Here is a 22,266-nt window from a genome sequence, read left to right on the forward strand (position 1 = left end):
GTGGCTAGAATTTGCAGGGCAGAATGCTGAAGGCAGGACAGCAGCACAGACAAAGAGTGCTCTGGCGATCTGAAGATGGGTGCCTTCGGGTCTTCGGATGAATATCTCCAAGTACATGGAAGGCAAGTACCTCATGAAGAGGAAGAACCACTTGAAAGGAATAGGCAGAACAATTCTGAGACTCACACAGGGTTAGGAACTGTTCTTGTTCCAACCAGAATGGAATCCACACACACAAGGCATAGAGTATTGTCAGAAGGGTATTTCCTTAGTGATATGGCCAAATTGGCCTGAAAATAAAGGCTGTTCTATACCCACCCCAACAAAGCTAATCAAACTGATTCCAAGAAAATTAAATGTATCCCAAAATAAAGACACGTAATAGTTAAAGGATGGATAACAAAGAAATCCAACATTTGCTAATATAAAATTCTAAATGTTTGGTATCCAGTAAAAAATTACCAGCCATGAATATGATGAGGAGAAATGGAAGATATTAAAAAAAAAAAAATCTCAAAATGAACTTTCAGAATTGAAAAATATAGTATTAGAAGTTAACAGTACGCTGAATGGACTAACAGATTAACTGAAAATGTTACAGAAAACCGAAAAACAGAGAAGAATCAATGAAAAGAAAAGCTGATTTTAAAGATCAATATAATAAATATCTAGCCAGAATGATCAGGAAAAAAATGAAAGAGTAGCCACAAATTATCAATGAATGAAAACAGGACATCACTATAAACCCTACCAACATTAAAAGTATATCAAAAATATACTATGAATAACTTTATGCCAATATACTTGACAACTAAGATGAAACATAAAATTCCTTTAGAAACACAAACTACTGAAGCTTACTCAAGGGAAAAAAAGATAGAAAAGCCCTATTAACAAATAAATTACACTGAACTTAGGGTTTGGAACTTCCCCATGAAGAAATTTTCAGGCACAGTTGGCTTCACTGATGAATTCTACAAACATTTAAGAAGAAATAAAAGCAATTATAGATAAACTCTTCCAGAATATAGAAGAGAAGGAAGCACTTAACAGCTCTTTTCAGGAGGACAGCATTACGCTGATACCAAAATCACTCAAAATCATTACAAGAAAAGAAAGACATGGAACAATATCCTTCATAAACTTAGATGTAAAAATCCTTAATCAAATATTTGTAAATTAAACCTAACAACATATCAAAAGGATGACTCATCAGGCCCACTACCTTATCATGTTATTTTTTTCTTCAGACCACATTTCTACCTAATATTACTTATGTAATTATTTACTGAATTTATTTACCTCCCTAAAATGTAAACTTCATGAAGGCAAGGGCTTTATTTTGGTCACTGCTATATCTCCCATACCTAGAACAGTGTCTAAATATAACTGGTTTTCAGTAGTTACAGAATGTTGTAGTTCAAAGTCTGTTTCCCATTCACTGCTGCAGGCCATTCTTCAATCCAATTTCAGGCTTCAGATGAGATCTATTTTGGTCCTCAAATACCCCATGGTAGCTCTTCCTAGCCTACCAGGATTATTTCAGGGTTACTAGGAAGAAGGCATAATCTCATATAACTATACCTAGGCAAAAAATAACATGCTGAAAGGAGTGTTTTATAAGTTAAGTTTGCTAAGCTGTTTAGGTCACACTAGTGAAACCAGAAGTAGGGGGACCAGTTAGCTATTGTAACAGTTTAGATATGAGATTAAAGGGATCTGAAGTAAAATAGAAGAAATGGGTGAGGGAAGAGAGGATAGATGCTATGGAAAAATTCAGTGAAAAAAAATTTCATTCTATAGTTTTTTACACTACTGTGTATGTATTACCCATTAGAAATCATTTTTGTGCTTATGTGTGTACCTATATATATTAAGTTATCCATTTGTAGATTATAAGAAAAGGTTAAGCAGAAACGGTCTTATTAAATTGTATACCTTGTAGGGCAATCTTCAAAACAGCTGTTCTGTTTCCACCATAAGTTAAAGAAGAAATAAGTGAGAGTTTTCCCTAAAATGAGAGAAAAATGGTTATACAGAAAACCCAAAAGAGCTTATTATAACACCAAGAGATAAGTTAAAATTAGAAAAACTATTTTAAAAGCAATAAGCTTTGGGGCGCCTGGGTGGCTCAGTCATTAAGCGCCTGCCTTCGGCTCAGGTCATGATCCCGGGATCCTGGGATCGAGCCCCGCATCGGGCTCCCTGCTCGGCGGGAAGCCTGCTTCTCCCTCTCCCACTCCCCCTGCTTGTGTTCCCTCTCTCGCTGTGTCTCTCTCTCTCTGTCAAATAAATAAATAAAATCTTTAAAAAAAAAAAAATAAATAAAAGCAATAAGCTTTTATTTTTCAAAAAAATTCAAAGTACTATGTTCAAGTCACCATATTTAAGAAATGAAAGTGATTTTACTAAAGAAATTTCAGAAGGCCTAATTATTTAGGGTCATAACTTAATTTTTTAAACAATCTTATTATTAAATATTATCCAATTCCTCATTTTACAGATAAAGATGAGCTGGCTCAACTTCAGTTTCATGTTAACCCCTATAAGGTTGTTTCTACTGAAGAAAAATGAAGAGTTTGCTCCTAAAAAGAAATAAACAATAAATTAAAAAATGCAAACTGGTAATCTCATAAATAAGGGCAGTGTGGACAAAGCAATGAACTAAAGCACACATAAAGTTTAGTCCTCATTCTTCTGTAACTAACCAGCTCTGTCACCTTAAAAAAGCTATTTAATCAGCATCTCTCAGATAAAATGAAGTATTTAATCTAGGTAGTTTCTATACTTTCTTCTGGCTCTAAAATTTAATGATCCTATGAATAAATACATTATAGGTCTCTTTGAAAACTTCCACATAGAAATAAAATGTATTTAATAAAATTTAAAAATGGATCTCTAATACATATCTCCCACACTAATATTCCAGACTTTGATATAGCCGACAACAACAAAACCTATGTTCATACACCAATTTTACTTATAAGACAGGAATCAAAAAAAAAATTAAAATAAGGCTATCAGCTGTGCATGATTCGGTCAAAAGTAAAATAGTTCCACTTAGGAGATAGAAAGCTGTAAAGAACAACAAAAAGTTGGACAATGTACAAATTTCAACCTTTTTTTTTGACCCACCAGAGAACTGAAGTCAGAAGACAACTGATTAACCAGAAATCTAAGAAAAGAGAAGTACCTCCAATAAGAGAGAGGCAACAGTGAGTTGAGGTCACAAGGCAACCAACTAATCAGAAATCTTAAGAAAGAGAAGATGCTCAAGGAGAGATGGGTGGTAAGCACTTGCTTACCTGAAGTAAATGGCAAATGCTGCCTGACATTTGTCAGAAAATTCATCTAACATTTTTAATGAGTTGCTGAAGGCCAAGTGCGGGCTAGTGAGAAGACATGGAGCTTGTGGGAGCTGCAAACACAAGGGGAATTCACACCCACTTACAAGCTCGTCTCCAAAAACGTCATGACAAAAGTCAGGCCAGGAGTCAGGACAGGGTGGTAGCAGTTATTGTAGGAAGGCCTGCCTGAGTCTTCCCCATCTTCCTTTCAAAACAAAGTCCTTAAACTGCTAGGAGAAAGACAACCAACTTATGAATCTCATTAGACCTTTGATGAAAATGCACTGCAGAAAAACACTCTCTACCCTTCTAGGGATAAGGAGAAAGAGGTATACAGGTGTGAGGGCCAGACCCACAGCTAGGGACAGGGCAGAATCACTAGAAGACCTCACCCACAAGACCCAGGCTAATCTTTTTAATCTTTGTCTTTCATAACTATTCCAGAAGCCTTTCCCTTACCCCAAAGGAAAAGGCACTCTGGAGCTGCTCTCACAAACTACAGGGAACTCTGAAAGTTAGAACTAACTGCATCCCTCACCTGATGGCCCCAACCATGAGCCAGTAGGGCATGGCCCAGCTCCTGTACCTTCCACGTAAGATACTTTCAAACTTTTCTACAACTCTTATACGGCAAATGAGCTGGACAAGTAGGCCAGATTTAACTGACTTCTCTCAAGTGGTCTCTCTGCAAACAAGGACTAAACTGAAGTACCAGGACTGAACTAGGGGCTGTGAGGCTTCCCAGGTGGCAGAGCACACAGGGGAGCCTGTCAACCTGTGCCGCCTGAGTGACCTCCGTCCTTTCTGGAGGGTCCCCAACAACTGTAAACTCTTTGTTTTCAAGGGTAGCATGTATGCCCTCAGTATTTGTGCTTCCTGTGTGAAAGGCAGAAATCAACCAAAAAAAAAAAAAAAAGTGTGATTTGCTCCTAGGGATGGTTGTAAGAAATATTCGAGTTTTTAAGGAAACATTTTTAGTTGATTATGTGGCCCTCAGTTATAAATTAAGTAGGCAGTTTTACTCACAATAAGAGTTATCACATTAGAAAGATAGTATATAATTTGTTCCTGTCTTTAGCTGAAGTGAGCAAAGAAAAAATGGAAGTTGAACTAAACAATAAGCTTTGGAAGTTTAAGGATGACTGAAGAGTAAGAGACTTCTAGGGGGATTTATGTCCCCAGAGTTCTGTGTTTACATTTCAATAAGAGATGAACCCTAGAGACAGTTCTTTACATTCTAAATGATATATTTACATTCAGGAGATGAGGTTCTTCTCTGTCAGGAGGGGACGGTAAAGCTGGATAGCTGTCCTATATAAACTCCCAGATTCATAATTTCAAGGTTCCTTTTCTACAGTGCAAGAAATCCCCTTTACACACACAGAAAGACTTGTGATCCTCACCATATTGCCTTGCATGAGGAAAATGGGGGATAGAAAACTGATGCAGTCATTGCTGAGAGTAAAAATTATAGTTGGCCTATACTCCAGAAATCTCATGTTAGCTTTCAGGATAAAAGTGAATTAATATTAAATATTAAAAATGTATCACCCCCAATATAAGAGTGGAGTTTTCCTAAGGTCAGTGCCTCTCAGATGGGATACAAATGCTTTTGTGCACAGTATGAACCTAATCTATTTGGCTCCTCCTGATCAACCAAATCTACTGAACTGTATGTAGCACACCAACCTAGAATGTGGATTATACACTGTTGCTTGAGAACTACTTGACCACTTGACATTTACCCAAATAAAATAAATAGCTATGTTTACATAAAAATTTGTACATGAATGTTTATAGCTGCTTTACTCATCATTATAAAAAACTGGAAAGAATCCAAATACTGCTACACTGAGGAATGAAGAAATGGACTGTGATGGAATTCTAGTCACCAATAAAAAAGGAACAGTACTGACCAACATAACAACCTGGAAGAATCTCAAATGCATCATGCTAAGTGAAAGAAGCCAAACTCAAAAGGCTACATAGTTCAGGACTCCATTTACATGGCATTCTTAAAAGGCAAAAAGCATACTGTCAGAAAATTGGTAAAAATTGGTTGCCAGGGGTTAGAATTGGAGTAGCAGCTGACTATGAAATTTTGGGGAGTGACAGACTGTTATACAGCTTAATTATGTTTGTGATTATATGTTCTTATATATCTGTCAAAACTTGCAGAACTGTACACTAAAAACAATGAATTTAAGCAGTAAAATGCATTTAACAAAATTCAAGAAACATACATAAGAGGTATCTGCAGATTAAAAAAGGATAAGTATTCAAACTGAGAGTTGAAAAATAAGAGACTCATTCAGATATATGAAAGAACAGAAATCATATACTTTGACCTAACTTTTTAAAATAAATGAGCATTGCTCATGAAAATGTGATAATCATGAGAAATAAGTAAAAGGTATTTCCTAGTTTTAACGCCACTGAACACTAACATGTTCACTTACAGCTAAAAGGAATTATTGTAATAAAAGAGCTAAAAGTGAAAAATATTTCACTAATACAAGTAGGAACAAAAATTAAAAAATACAGGTAGTTAGTTGACTGCATAATCAGAAGAAAAGAACTTAGCAAACAACTGTATCATTTAAATGTCTCTATATCAAGCACACAAAATGAAAATGCTACAACTAGATACAACTCAGCAGTAACTTGTATTGATAATTTGTTAGAAAGAAAATTGAATCACAGCACTTTATTAATAAAATACATAAGAAACGTCACATTAATCAGCCAAGTGCAAAAAAGTTTGACAATACTAAGTATTCGATAAGACGTTAAATGCAATGAAGTAGAAAACCAACTGTAATCCATAAAACTATTTCATATGAAAGAAAATACCAGGGAAATGGAAAATAAACATAAGAATAAAATATGTAACAAACGTCTATACAGAGAATATTGATTAGAAAAGCAAAACTGAAATGTAGCATTATTCTCTTTCTTTCACTATCAGACCCATTTTACTAATAAAGCCCCTACCTCATTCCTGTTACATTCTCCCCTTAGTCCCTAACTCAGGCACAAGAACTAAAATGAAAAATTCACTAATGATGCATAATAGAATATTGGATATGGCAGAAAAAAACATTCAATGAACTTGAAGACAGATCAAAAGAAATTAATTTGAAAATTTCACTCAGGCAAAAACCAAAACAATACTGAAGAAAATGGAACAACACCTCAGAACCTATGGGACAATACAAACAGCTTAACATACATGTAACTGATATCCTGAAAGGAGAAAAAAGTAATCAGGTGGTAGAAAATAAAAATTCCAAGAAACATAGCCAATAATTTTCTTAATTTGATAAAAAAAAAAATTGACTTATGGATCCAAGAAGCTCAGTTATACATAAGCAGGAGAAATTCCAAGAAAAGCCACACCCAGGCACATGAGAGTCCAACTGCTAAAAACAAAAGATAAATAAGAAAAGAGCCAAAAGTAAAACAGGGCACATTATGTAAGAAACAATGGAAGCGAGAAAGCAACAGAATATGTTAAAAGTACTGAAAAGGAAAAAAATGAGTCAACCTCCAATTCTATATCCAGTAAAAATTACCTTCAAAAACAAATGGGTGATGGGTATTAAGGAGGGCACTTGTAATGAGCACTTGGTATTGTATGTAAATGATGAATCACTAAATTCTACTCCTGAAACTAATATTACACTGTATGTTAAGTAGAATTTAAATAAAAACCTGAAAGAAAAAAAAAACCAAAGATGAAATAAAGGCATTCTCACATGAATGACTACTAAACAAATTCATCTCCAGCTGTACTACAAGAAATGCTAATGGATGTTTTTCAGGATGAAGGGAAACTTGGGTCTACTGGTAAAAATAAAGCACATCAGAAATAGTAAATATGTCAGCTGGTATAAAAGACTATGTTTTTGCCTTCTCTTAATTTCCTTAAAAGACAACTCCCCATTTAAAAGCAAGAGCTAACATTGTAAGGTGGAGTTTATAATATACATACAAACAGATATATCATAACAGCTCAAGGAACAGGGGAGTAGGAAATGGAATTTTACTGCTTAAAATTCTATTTGTCAAGTGAGAAGAATGAAGCAGGACATGAGAAATAAGAAGTGTCACATGAAAAGTGGTACAAGATTAACTCTAAGTAGATTTTAATAAGAACATATATTGCTAGTACTAGAGTAACCATTAAAGACAATAATAAGGCAGGTGTTGTTCAAACCAACAGAGAAAATAGAACAGAATGGGGAAAAATATTTAATGAACCCACAGAACTCAGGAAAGAAGGAAAGATGATCACAGAAAGGACAAATGGAAATCAAATAGCAAGATGGTATTACTTAAACACCATTATAACAATTACTTTACATATAAATTAAGCACTCCAATTAAATGGTGAGATTGACAGACTGGATTAAAAAGCATGACCCAATGACATGCCATCTAAGGGATACTTAAAATATAAAAACATAAATAAATTAAAAATAAAAGATACACCATCCAGTTAATCTAAGAATGTTGGCAGAACTATATTACCAGATAAAACAGATGCTCAAAGAGTTACCAGAGATAGACATCCGATAATGACAAAAAGAACCATTCATCAAAAAGAAATAACAATCCTAAATATATATGCACTTAATAAAAAAGCTTCAAAATAGATGAATACTGACATAACTAAAGGAAGAAATAGACAAATCTACAATCATACCTGGTATTAACACCTCTCTCTCAGTAACTGACAGAACAAGGAGAAATAAAATCAGTACAAATACAGACTTGAAAACACACTCATACAAGTTTATACCATTAACATTCATAGACCACCAGACCAGAATGTGTTGAAAACACATTCTTGTCAACTACGCATGGAATGTTCAGGAAGGCAAACCACATGGTGACCTAATTAAGTCTTAATAAACTTCAAAAAAACTGAAATCTTGCAGAAATTACAAATCAGTAACAATAACATATTTAGCTATTACAATTCCTAGCTTACAAATTGGAAAGATAAGGCAGAAGTAGATAAAATTACTTTCCCAATTACATAGCTAGTAAATGGTGGATCTGTGTTATTAAATGTCCCCCATGTTATTAACTCTTTAATCTTAAACATCTTTTTTAAATGCATCCCTTCTTCTTCATTCCTTCACAACAAAATGTATTCTTTAATATGAAATGGAATATTTAAAATAAGAAATCACAATTAATTTTGTTATTGATAGTTTACAACAATTGTATTTACTTCACCACTCATTATTAGTAACCTTGTGTAAATTTTTAGCACTATTGACAAGTTTCAAAAAATTTCTATTAAGTTTCTTTCCTATATAAGCTGTGAGATTTCTAACAACTGTCCTTGAAGTAGCTTCAGATTCCATAGTTTCAGTACCTATTTTCATTCACTAACTATATACACCGCATGCTAGGTGTGACAGTATATATTCATACCCTGGTACAACTTTTTTTTTTTTATGTTATGTTAATCATCATACATTAGTTTTTGATATAATGTTCCATGATTCATTGTTTGTGTATAACACCCAGTGCTCCCATTCAGTACCTGCCCTCTTTAATACCCATCACCAGGCTAACCCATCCCTCCGCCCTCCTCCCCTCTAGAACCCTCAGTTTATTTCTCAGAGTCCAGTCTCTCATGGTTCATCACCTCCAATTTGCCCTTCATTTTTCCCTTCTGCTATCTTCTTTTTTTTTTTTAACATATAATGTATTATTTGTTTCAGAGGTACAGGTCTGTGATTCAACAGTCTTACACAATTCACAGCGCTGACCATAGCACATACCCTCCCCAATGTCTATCACCCAGCCACCCCCATCCCTCCCATCCCCTACCACTCCAGCAACCCTCAGTTTGTTTCCTGAGATTAAGAATTCCTCATATCAGTGAGGTCATATGATACATGTCTTTCTCTGACTGACTTATTTCGCTCAGCATAACACCCTCCAGTTCCATCCACATCGTTGCAAATGGCAAGATTTCATTCCTTTTGATGGCTGCATAATATTCCATTGTCCTGGTACAACTTCTGACTCCATACTTTTCTTCTATACTAACCAGTGTGTGGGGATGTTCCTGGAAAACATTTCTACACCAGGAGAGCTGGCATATCCTGGCTAAAAATGCAAGTAACTGCAAAGCACACAAATACATCTCATTAAACCTAGTCCACAAGTCAACTTCCCCTTAGCTACATATTCCAAAAATGTTCTCAGCCATTCCAATGCCACTGGATAAGACAGGAAATGTGATGGAAGGGTAAGTCAAAATGGAAAGAGACAGCAACCTTAACCATTTTAGGTTAGAACATCCCCCTTGTGTAAATTTTACAAATATGAAAATGTAAATTCATTTCTAAGACCCCTAACATGGTCTTGGGCTTGTTCAAGTAAAGTCTTTGAAGCCTGAGCTTCACTAATTGCAAAATAATTCTGTCTCTGCTCAATGAGATTATGGTACATTTTCACTGAGAACTATGAAACTAGGTAAATTCCTTGTCCAAAGGCATGTTAATATATCATTATCTTGACCACGGTAACCAGCATTTACCAAATGCTTAGAATTCATTAAGTAAGCACTTTACATTTAATCCTCATTGCATTTCTATGAAGTAGGTTCTATTATAATTCCTAGCTTACAAATGGAAAAGATAAGGCATAGGCAGATAAAATTACTTTCCCAATTACATAGCTGGTAAATGGTCGATCTGTGCTTGAATCCAGCCCGCCTGTCTCCAGGGCTTCCACTCCTTTTCAGGATGTTAAACTGCTCTAGGAATAAGTTTGTGAATACGGCCTATGAGTTTGAGTATGAGTGTACTCGGAGGAAAGGGGACAGGGTGAGGGCAGAATAGAAGAGGAAAGGGAGTGTAGATAAATTTTTAAAAAATTGAATTTGTTTTATTTCACTTTAGTGCAGCAGTTGTGAAGCTGATTGTAGATCGTATAAAAGCCAATCACTGTTAACCAAATGCAAAACTGACTCAGCTAAAATTAAAAAGCTTTCCACTCCTATTTCAGGACTATGACTTCCATAATCAAAATATCAAAATAACACAACATACTCCTTTTCTTTTTTTAAAAAGATTTTATGTACTTATTTGACAGAGAGAGCACAAGTAGGCAGAGCAGCAGGCAGAGGGAGAGGGAGAAACAGACTCCCTGTCGAGCGGTGGGAGGGGGAGCCCGATGTGGGGCTGGATCCCAGGACTCTGGGATCATGATCTGAGCTAAAGGCAGCCGCTTAACCAGTTCACTGAGCCACCCAGGCGCCCCACACAACATACTCCTTGAAAGACATTTCCTGCTTTCACTTTCTCACCCAACATTCAATCCTCAAACCACTAAAAAGCCGACCCAGCAACATTAGTCTTCCCAAGTGACCAATATTTTCTTGATTATTAAATCAAATAGAATCTTTTCAGACCTTAGACTGAGCATTTAGCAGCAACATAGCAAAGACAATGAAAATTCAAATCACAGCTCAGCCACTTATTAGCTAACCTTGGATCTAACCTTGGATGAATTACTTAACCTTTATCTGTTTTCCCAACTATAAAATGGGAATAATAACATCTATTTACAGGGTTCTTTCAAGAATTAAAAGAGGGAACATATGTAAAGCACTCAGGAGAATGCGTACCAGAGAGCAATTTATGTAAGAGTTACTGATACTACTCCTTGAAACTTACCTTACTAAATATACAAGACACCACCCTCTCCTGGTTTTTCTCCTACGCCTCTGGATTATCTATCTCTTATTCATGCTATCTTCTTAACACTGACATCCTTCAACACATCTTCTTATTCTATTCTTTGGCCCAAATCTCCCTGAGTAGGAACCCTTTGAGCTCCAGAACCCCAAATCTACCTGCCTATAGGGCATTACTACCTGGATACCTCTAATAACCTGTGAAAGATATCCAAAACTGAACTCATTATCTTTCTTCTTAAATGCATGCCTATTATCTTCCCAGGGTTGACAGGACTTAAAACCAGGGAAATTTCCTGAACTCCTCTTTACCTCTCTCATCTAACCATTCTCCAAGACCTGTTGATTCTGCGTCTTTATCTTGTCAGTTCCAAGCAGAATGTCTAGATTCTAACACCAGCTCTACACTTATCAACTGCATCTCAGTCCAATCACCTAACCTTTTGGAAATGCCATTTACAGCCAAAGAATAATAGGACCCAATCCATAGGGTTTTGTCATGATTAAATGAGTTGATATATGTAAAGCACTTAAAATACTACCTAGTTCCTAGAAAGAGCTCAATGTTAACTCTTGTTATTATTATTATTTTATTACTATTTTGTCTCTCTCCTTCCCATCATCTCCTCTGCCCCTGGTTCAGACCAACATCAACTCTAAACTAGATTACTGCAACTATGTCTTAACTAATTAATTATCCTTCCTCTAATCTTGCCCTTTCTGATATATTCTTCACCCAAGAGGCAGAGTAATTTGAACTCAAAGTGAATCATGTCTTTGTCCTGCTTAAAATCTATTAAGGGCCTCCCACAGTTCTTAGGGTAACATCCAAATTCTTCAACATGCACATGAGGACTGCTTATACCCAAAATGAAAGGTATAATCTCAGTCATCCTTTATGTTCCAGCTCCACTTTCCTGACCTAACTTGTCAGAACCAAAGGTTCTCTCCTAAATGTTCACATACCACAATTCTAATACCAACTTATTAATTATAATTAGAGATTAGGTAAACTGTCCAAACCCAAAAGAATTCAGTCCCCTTTAGTTCAAGGATCATGTTCACGCATCTTTGTACCCTCAAAACTTATTCCAGTGTATCACAAAAGAATTCAATAAATGTTTGCTAAATGAACGCTAAATAATTAAGAATAATAGCCTCAAATAGTCACAAATATTATGACACACGTAAAACTATTCCTAAAACAACCCTTACAAATAAGCTCAACATAAAAATGAGCATTCCTTTTAGAAGAAAAAAGCATTCTGAGTTATGAAAATTCTTACCTGGATATATTTCTTGCTATAATCACAACCTGGCTGTAGAGAACTGAAATCTACTTTGTTTAATTCACTTAGCAGCTCAACTTCAGGCACTCCATTGACTTCTTTTATTAATTCAAGTGGCATATCAGATCTGCTTCAAAATGTTGTCCAAAGCAAATTCAACTAGAGCAGTTGACAGCTTACTGCTGAAAACAAAGACCAGTGTTTTACCCAAAGTGTAGTCCGTAATTTTAAGCTTCTTTGACTCACTTTTGCTTTTTCTTTCCTTTAAGTTGGTTAGTAATCACTCTTGGGGGTAGAGTGGATTATTCTGTAATTTTATTACAAGGATCAATACATGCATTCCTCCAAGACATTGAAACTCAAGCCTTTTCTATTTAGTTTTCTAAAGGAGTATCTCTAAAAGCCAGTTTTAGGATCTGTGAAAACTACACTGACAATGTCCTTTATCAAAACTGTGCTTTAAAATGTACAAGCTACTGGGGAAGGGGAGGGGGATTGAAAATTTTGGTTTTCTTTTTTAATCCCTTAGCAGTTGTAATAGTGTGTACTCAAATTGGGCACCAAAAGGTTACTCCTCTAAAATATATCTGTTGCCTCCTTCCTCCAGCCCCTATACAATCTCGAGGACTACTGAACTAACTTGTGCTTTGTAGTCTCAATCTTATTTCTCAGACGTCTTGAGTGGGACACGCACTAGTGTCAAAACTTAATTTTAATGTGTGAGCATCAACCTTCCCCCAAGCCAGTTGAGCTCCGTGAGGGCGGGGACTTGAACTAACTCCAGTCAGAGGCTCACAAAACGCCAAGCAAGATACTGAACGCAGCAGGCTCACGCTAAAGACAAATATGAAGAGTCTTTCTGCAATAACCACACCAAATTTTGATCTAAACTAAATCAGTCTCTTTATCATACCCGTTCACAAGCCGAACCACTTCACACCCAGGCAACGAACCCCACACGGACTTATAAATTCACTCACCCACACTCTAGAGAAAAACAAGGAAGTTTAGGAGGGCGCGCACGTGACGTCACACGCACGCGGCGGCCCAGTTCTCACGCATGCGTACACGGTCTCTAGGGCTAAACTTACTGCTCCCAGGCCCGGGGAGGACGAACTGCATGCATGATGGTTCGTAGGCCTAAGGTATCCTGGAAGTTTCGCATTATAAGTAGATGGTGCGGGCCAGGGGGAGGATGAGGCCGTGGTACAGTATCCACCAGAATTTTCGCTGCTCCCCTCAGCCCCGCCTCCGCTCAGTCTCCCACGGTCCAGGGTGAAGGCGCGGGAGGGGGAAGCAGGGGCGGTTCGCTGGGCGATTCATAACTCCTGTAACCAATAAAAAGTCTTTTCCAAACCCCGGGCGGGATTTGAGATTAGAAGCTCCTGTGGGCAGGGCACTTCCTATAACCCCCGGTTTTCTACCTCAGAAGCAATCACCCAAATGCAGATTTTACAAAGAAATAATTTCATCAATGAGTAATGCCGTTTTTAGATAGGTTGGATTAACTTCTTCATTGGTCTATAGGGCTATAGCTTGGGGATATAATTAAGACGTATTATTAAATGTGAATCTTTTGCTAATTTCTGATTTATATTTCCGATCATTTGATGAAAGTGAAACCCACCTGAATGCAAAGACAGGATGTAATAATTACCTAAATATTTCCAAGGCTAATTTGGACTAAAATATCCGCTGTAGATACTTATTTGCCCGTGGGAATAACTATATTTAAAATAACTTTTTTTTTTTTTTTTTAGCAGGAAGCATTCTGTTAGCCCACCTTCTCTTTTCCCTCACACCCCTGTATTCACATACCATGCATAAACCAGGGCGGTGACAAGAGGCTGAGCTCAGGAGCTGAACTGTCCATTTGTAGAAAACAATGCTAAGTAAGGCTTAGATCCCCTTCTTGTTCTTACCCTAGCCTCACCCAGCAAAGAAATACTGTACCTTGTCCCTAAGTGAAGTCCTCCACCTTGGCTCCAGATTCTGGCCACTTTCATTTCACCTCCTATCATTAGTTATATCTTCTCTCAACATATTTTCAACTTCTCCTTATTCTTCCCCATTGGCATTTAAACATATTCTAACACAGCCTAAGCTTATTAAGGGCAGGGAGAACTCTTTACTATTATATGCTTGGAGCCTGCACAGTGTCTGGGACATTGTAGGGGCTAAATATTTGTTGAGTGAACAAATGCTCAGGAAAAAATGTTTCTCTTTCCTCACCTCTGGCTTCCACCACTCCATCTTGGCCCCACCCCCACCCTCATTACACTTAAATTGCCTTTGCCAAGATCACTTTGCCTTGGCCCCACCCCCACCCTCATTACACTTAAATTGCCTTTGCCAAGATCACTGAAGTTTACTTTGTTGCTAAACCAAAAAGCACTCTTTATACTCTTTAGTCTTTCCTACTCATCTTTCTAAAGAGCATTTTCATTTTGTTACCACATGTTTAGTTTACCTCTTTTTCTATAGCAACTGAATCTTTTAAAGTTTTTCTCTTTCTCTAGTTAGCCTATGAATGTCCATATTCTATTCTGATGAAGATATCTATAACTGCTTTTTTGGTTGGGATTGTTCTCAGTTTCTCTGGGACCTAAACACTTCATATACATCCAAGTAACTTCCAATCTTGTTTCTTGTTCACTGTCTCCCAATTAGTGGCAGAGCTGGGGATTCGTATGACTCCAGAGCCTATACTGCTTTCCCTCACATTAGCATTTAGTTTGTATAGATTCATTCTATAAATGAAGAAAATTGAATATGAATATCCAGTACAAATGAAGTACGAGAGAAAAAAGAATGGATCAACTAGATAAGGCTCTGAAGACATAATGTTAAAACAATCCATTACCGTTTTTCTACGTCTATTGAAGCAGCATAAAAAAATGCCAAGACTAAAAAAAAAAAAAATCCAAGACTAACAATTAATGTATTATCTATTACAAGTACAATTTTTAAAGTGCAATGAAATTTTTGGTAAAAAACTACCATTAACTTGAAAATAAGAACCACCATGAGAGGCAAGTAAGTATTTCATTTGGGATTAAAGAATTTCAATTCAGGGAGCACAGAATCATAGAAACTCAAATAGTGTCCAGCTTGTAGGGTAAAAGCAAGGGTTTTTATGAGGAAAAGAAAGGGAGCCAATTACATGAGTTGAAGAGGGGAAAAAGTTTCCTGTGGGTGTTAACGAGTTATTTTAGGTTATACATTGATTGACTACTAATTCTATCTTCAGAAATTTCAAACCACCGGGATGTCTGTATTCAAGCAATTGTTAAGAAGAGTTGCCATTTTGCCTAATCCAAAATTTATGGCCCAGTTCAAACAAAGACAGGTAAAGCACTTTCTCTGCAGTGGCCCCTCTGGCTCTATTTTAAAATGGCTGTAGTCATGACAGTTTTTCATACTGCAGCGTGAAATGCTCAATTTTTAAAAAGCTAAAATGAGATTCTCACTAATAAATAATGAGTACTAAAAGTGGATGAGTATTTTTATTAATAAAAGCATAAATATAAAGATATGGTACTGTTTATAAGTAATTGAGCAAAGATAAAAGGAATTAATCTGCATATTTCTGGTATTTCTGTAATGGAGACCAAGCTCCTGTTCACTGCACAGTAGGCCAGTAAGTTGAGAGGCAAGATGTTGGGGTAAGGAAAGCAACTTTATTTGGAAAGCCAACAAACTGAGGAGATGGTGGACTATTGTCCCAAACAACCATCTCCCCCGGTATAAAATTCAGACTTCTTTTATGTTAGCAAAAGGAGTAAGTAGGAGAGGAGGTTGGAGTCAAAAGGTGACTGACCTCTGTAGACATCCCAGGAAGCTTGTATAACTTCTTTGTCCTTGGTCAGTTGATCTTTACATACAGGAATCTGGTCATGCCATTTCTTAAACATAGCCTAGTCAGTTCTGTATGTATTTCCTTATCTCCTTGGAGAGGTAGATTTGGGGTAAAAATCAATTTTTACAAATCTTAACTGTAACATGCTTATGTGCAGGGCTAAGCAGAAATTTCTAAGCTATAGGTCATAGCAGCAAAAGAAACAGAAGCAATATGGAGTCAGACATGCTAAGTTTCTCCCTGATACACTTCTCGTTAGCATTTTCACATTGCTCTTTACTATTTACTTTTTAATCTGAATCTTTGAATTGAATTTCCTAGTCACCCAGCACTTCAAATTTATTTTCTTGGCAATAATTGCTGCATCATTAACCCATTTCTATTGTGATTTACAATTTTCCTGCAAGTTGTTGTTGGTATGTTGCATCCCTACAGTTTGACAATATCATCTTCTACTGTTTTCTGAGATTTCCTAGCAGATTTCTTAGCTAGGCTACATTGGTTAGAGTTCTTTTCCCTGTAATCTAAGGGCATTTTTGTCCAATCCTATTGAACATCTAGATCAATTTATAAACTCCTATTTCAATGAAGCATCAATTTTTATATTGTTATATATTTGAAACAAGATAATTCAAACAAATTTATAGCAAATTTATGTTTAAATTATAAATTTAAATGATGAGGTCTTTAATCACTAGTGCATATTAGGAAGGTAGCATAACAGGGAATCCAAATGTGCAAAGCAAGGCATGGACTAAGCAAGAAGGGCCAAGATTTTCATATGAAGAGGAAAGGGTCATTCTCCTGTTTTGAACCATGCCATCTGGCACCTAGTGACTTATAGTGTGTAAAAGGGTTAAGATAGGCTGACTCAACAGAGATAGCCTTCTGTTGAGTTATACCAATGATTTATGTTGAGATGGAAAAAAAAAACCCGCATTCACCAAAATTAACATGAGTATTAATTCAGAAAAAGAATCTCTGACAAGTTGGCTTATAGAATAAAACCGAGACTTGGAGTTGCCTATGTATGGGAAGAACCATGTTTCCTAAGAATATGGTTGGTTTTTCAGGTTTCTCTGTAGAGGTGGGGAAGAGAGAAATTAAAGAGGAACCATCAAAAAGCTAGAAGGTGTGTACTCTCTGATGTTTGTGCTGTCTTCCATTCACATATTCAAAAAAAAAAAAAACACTTTACTAAAGTAAAGTTACTGAGCTCACAGTAAGGAAGCAAGGAACTTGGTATATGTTCAGATTGATACCAGTATAATTGAGGCAGCACACAGAAGAGAGATGAAGAAAAATAAGAGGAAAAGACCTGCTGGAAATTAACAGACATGAAGGATAAATTAGAACTTTCAACTTCTTAACACTATAAAAGTAGGGGTTTAGGTCTAGAGTTTAGAGTGCCTCTTTTATACATGCCGTATATTTTATACCATGAGGATATGTCCTGGAAAATCCTGCAGTAACACTCACATATAAAACCTTATTTCTGTGTAATCTTAGAATAAAAAAAATGCACTGATGGCTTGTTTGTTTTGGAAAGTCAGTGGCCTGAAAGTTGGAGAGCACCATAGCAGGTAGCTGTTTATTAGCCTGATATTTTTCTCTTTTTTTCCCTTCTTTTTTGAGTGACCCAAAATAGGTACACTTTTAAAACCTTTATAAGGAAAGATTTTAAGTAATGGAAAATTGATTAGGAGGTTGCATGTTTTTTAAATTCATGATGGTTATTTGGAATAATTGAGAACCATTTGCTTTAGGTTCAAAATGCATTTTTGACACAAAAAGACATTTCCTAACTTTGTAAGATCTATTAAATAGAATCTGCATTTATTCATTACATTCATACATTTTTTTCAGGAATGGAAAAGTCAACATCACAGAGTTCCCTTGATGAACACTGAAGGTATTTTATTCATTTTTCACCTGTATACAATAACAGTGAGACTTTCTATGGCTAAATGACAGTGTATCTTTTCTTCTCACAACTTGTCCATCAAAGATTATGTGTTGTTAGAATGATAGGGTTGTAGCCTACTGTATTAATTAGAGGATAAAATATCATTTGTGTTGGCCCTACTTTTATCTAGTTCTCAATAGTAAAAAATTAGTCCAAGACATCTTTCCTATGATTAGAGCAGAATAGAAATGATTACCATATAATCACATTTGAAAAACTTCAGTTTAATTAGGGTGTATTCAACCCAGAGTGCAGAGTCTGTGTCAGAGTCTGGCAGAGCCAAAGGAATAGAACAGATGGAGAAAAACAAATACTCTGCCATTCCTACTTATTTTCATATTAAGATGGTGTAAACGGGTCCAAGGTCTAGAGGCATGTTTAACAGTCTTGTAAGTATATTAGAATTTTTTTAAAAAGTTAAAGAAATATTCTATTTTGTTTTGTTTTTACCTGACCATTAAGATTTTTTTTGTGTATGCCAAGTAATCTGCTAATTTTATCCATATTAGACTTCCAAATGCTAATAATATTAACCCTGATCAGTCTCATCCCTAATTTTTCCTTATCTTAGAAATACCTCTTTTTTTTTCCATTTATGCTTGATTTTCTTTATATCAAGTCGTCTATCCCCGCATCAAAAAACTCCTATCCTCTTTGCCACAGTTACAGATTCAGGAAGGAGCATGTAACCCAATGCAGTCCAAGGAGAGATGAAGAGATATTTGCTGGAGACTACTGGGGGAGATTTTTTTCTGTCTCTCTGTAGAGATAACATGACACATAACCTCCCCTTTTACTGGTACCAAGTGAGGAAATCTGTAGACCTGGCATCCAGTTCATGGATGACTCTGGGCATCCATTCCATGACCAAAAAGAACCAAATTTAAGATGAAGCCAGTCTATGGTGACAAATCTAAGAATTCAGATTTTATTTATTTATTTATTTATTTTTTAAAGGTTTTATTTATGTATTTGAGAGAGAGAACATGAGTGAGAGAGCAGAAGCAGGGGGAGCAGCAGAGGGAGAGGGAGAAGCGGGAGAAGGCAGCTGCTTAACCGACTGAGCCACCCAGGTACCCCAAGAATTCAGATTTTAACTTCTTGTCTATCCACTATCCTACAACACCTTGACATTCTATTGGTGAATCACTCCTTTCCCACTCTCAAAGCAGTTATATGTTCATGATTTCCCATTTATATCTTTAGCTCTAGACATTTTTCCAAAATTTATATTTCCTATGAATTCCAGACTTATATTTTCAGCTGCATACTAGATATCTCCACTCAGATGTCTAGAAGATATCTCCAACTTTCAAACCATATCAAGCCTAAAAGAGAACTCTTGATTTTATAAACCCTCAAATTGCTCCTCTTTAATACTTTAGTACTTCCCCTAACTCAGTGAACACCACCACCTTCATGTAATTAATCACTCAAGCTAAACCACCTTGAAGATACCCTTAATTCTTCTTTTAAAAGCCCATAACCAATCTGGAAGCAAGTCTCGTTGTCTCTATCTTCAGAACATATCCCATCCTGGATCCAGTACTTCTCACCAACTCCATCAAGCTAATTATCTCTCACTATTTCAAAGCACAGAGTCCTAAAATGGTTTCCAAACTCCCATTCTTATTTTCTTATATCTAATTCTCTTCATAGGATCCAGAGTGATTCTTTTAAAATATAATTGGAAAATGAACTCCTCTCTGCAATATTTTTTAATATTTTTTAATTAAAAAATTTTTTTTAAGATTTTATTTATTTAAGAGAGAGAGCACACAAGAAGAGGGAAGGGCAGAGGGAAAGGGAAAGGGACAAGCAGACTCCCCGCTGAGCATGGAGCCCATGGAACTCCATCCCAGGACTCTGAGATCAGACTTGAGCCAAAGTTAGTTGCTTCACTGACTGAGCCACCCAGATGCCCCTTTTTAAATTTTTTTTTTAATCATACCCAGAAAAAAATAATCTGCCTTCCACCACCTTCACCTCTGTATTCAAATATCCTCCCCAATCTCTCTGCTAACCAGAAACTGCCTTGTAGGGTAGCTGGTTTTGGGCCACTCCACAGATTCATACTCCCTAAGATCTACTATCAGGGCTACCATTGGCTGAAACCAGAGGGTATGAGATAGTAATGATGTCTGTACATGTCAGCCTTCTCAAGCAGAGAGCAGGTCAAAGAATGACAAGAGGGTCTGGAAGGCAAAGAGAGGCTATATGGCATGTCCTTCTAAGAATTTTTATTCCACTTTTTGAAGACTAATTTACAACTTATCTATTTTCAGGATATGGATTAGGAGGTAAATCACTTACCCCTTAGGAATTACTGAATAAAAAAGAACAAGTCCAGACAGTGAGTGCCTCAAGGCAAAGCAAACCTAACTCAAACTATTTGTTTTTGAGGATAAATAAGCAATCTGGGAGGAGACAGGAACAAAGACACTTTTCAGGACATGACTGGGATTTTTGGTAAATTGTTAATTTAATTCCAGTTTCATAGGACCCTTTGGTAAATACAGTTATCTATTACTGTAGTTTAGTACTATTGTAAATCCTGGAAAGCCTGCTAAAATAAGTCATAAAATATTAATGTAAGGATGAAATATTAAAATTATCAGACTCTTCGCTGAAATTTTACATGGGATAATTTCTATAAACCTATACAAACTTCAAAATTTTCTAACTTTCCCCAGAATCAAATAGTAAAATACATATTACAGCTAGAGTCACATTTGTAGATTGATGGTTTAAGCATTTTCTACTTATAACTGCATCGTTTGATTATATTCAGATAGCTCCAAGTTTTAATATGATTTTCCAAGTTATCTTTGGCATATCCCCCATTTTTTAAGGCAAGAAAATATAGGGGAGCAATACTTGCCCCCCTTCCAAATGTATCTGTTTGGCATGTGGATTATTTTAGGCTGATTATTTTTAAGAAACAGAGGCTCGGGAAAAACTTTTCACCTTCTCCCTAACTGCCTAAAAGAATTCAGGTAGAGGACCTGTTCCAAGAAGTGAGCTATTACCATAAATAACCACAGTATAATATGAACTAGGTGTGATAGAGAGGAACTTAGCAAAATCTGTTAAAATTCCTCTGTCCCATTGTTTTCAGAATGGCCCATCAAACATTTGATTACTAAACAGTGACTCTTTTTCATCTTCCTGTGAATTGTTTTCCTTCCCTTTGAAGTCCCAAACCTCTACATCCTTGTTCTTAGTTTAGAAAGACCTATATACCTCACTTTGCCTTACTGTCTTTGGAATCTCTCATGTTCATGTGCATTCCCCATACATACATAATTAAGTTTAATTTTCTCCCATTAATCTGTCTCTTATCAATTTAATTCTTAGACCAGCCAAAAGAATCTTGAATGGTAGAGAAAAATTTTTCCTCCTCAACACAAACATAATAATATCCATTTAAGTTGGAGTGCAAATATCCACATTTTTCATAGAACCATCTGTACTATGTCTGCACCTTGATATTTTCATTCTGTGGTGATGACTACCACAGAGAGGAAGAACATGGGCATTACCAAATATGTAAAAGCCCCCAATAACCTAAATCAAAAGTTTAAAAAGGCCCCTTTCAATTAGGACCATTAGATAATATCTACTATCTATTCTTCAAATCGTTGCACCATGACTTATGCATAAGGTATAATCAGCCACTCTTCTACCATTATGGCTTTTATAAGCCACCTCATCTTTTACATACACATGGAAAAAACATTCTGCAAGTGACAAATTCCCTCACAAAAAATACCACTAAAACAAACCTCCAAATTTCTAGAAAAGATAAGTCTATAAGATACTACATTACCTTCTTAGAAATGTTTAACCCAGGCCACAGAAAAAAACAGGTTTCAAATCAGTAATCACAGAAGTGTTGAACAAGGACATTGGATGAGATGGCTGACAAAATATAAAAAGTCTCTCCAACCCAAATCACCTTTAAATGGCCGTATATATATTACAAAATAATAAATCTAAAGTGGTTATGGAAAACTAGAATATCTTTTATCAATTAGTCATGTCATTTGAGGAACCCATTAAATACAGAAAAAAAGAGA

General features: G+C 36.1%; 1 protein-coding gene and 1 long non-coding RNA gene across 9 annotated transcripts in view; one reads left to right on the forward strand and one right to left on the reverse strand.

Annotated features, from left to right (window-relative positions):
* The window catches only part of POT1 (protection of telomeres 1), an 82,745-nt gene extending 69,366 nt beyond the window's left edge, over positions 1-13,379 (reverse strand). For 4 of the 7 annotated variants that reach the window (XM_027574067.2, XM_027574065.2, XM_027574066.2 and 1 more), the window contains exons 1-3: positions 13,276-13,352; positions 12,360-12,541; positions 1,939-2,011 (exon numbers count right to left, since the gene is read on the reverse strand). In XM_027574067.2, coding sequence (XP_027429868.1) covers positions 1,939-2,011; positions 12,360-12,482 — 196 coding nt within the window. In that variant the 5' untranslated portion in view covers positions 12,483-12,541; positions 13,276-13,352. Of the gene's footprint in view, positions 1-1,938; positions 2,012-12,359; positions 12,545-13,275 lie in introns of those variants that run through there. The other 3 variants (XM_027574062.2, XM_035723311.1, XM_027574068.2) reach the window with 3 other exon arrangements.
* Positions 13,380-13,421: 42 nt separating this feature from the next.
* LOC113911445 overlaps positions 13,422-22,266 on the forward strand; it is a 38,177-nt gene continuing 29,332 nt past the window's right edge. For both annotated transcript variants that reach the window (XR_003516471.2, XR_003516470.1), the window contains exons 1-3: positions 13,422-13,507; positions 15,613-15,711; positions 18,088-18,133. This is a non-coding gene — a long non-coding RNA (uncharacterized LOC113911445). The remainder of the gene's footprint in view (positions 13,508-15,612; positions 15,712-18,087; positions 18,134-22,266) is intronic.

Source organism: Zalophus californianus, chromosome 12 (genome assembly GCF_009762305.2).
Source record: "Zalophus californianus isolate mZalCal1 chromosome 12, mZalCal1.pri.v2, whole genome shotgun sequence".
Lineage (NCBI taxonomy): Eukaryota > Metazoa > Chordata > Mammalia > Carnivora > Otariidae > Zalophus > Zalophus californianus.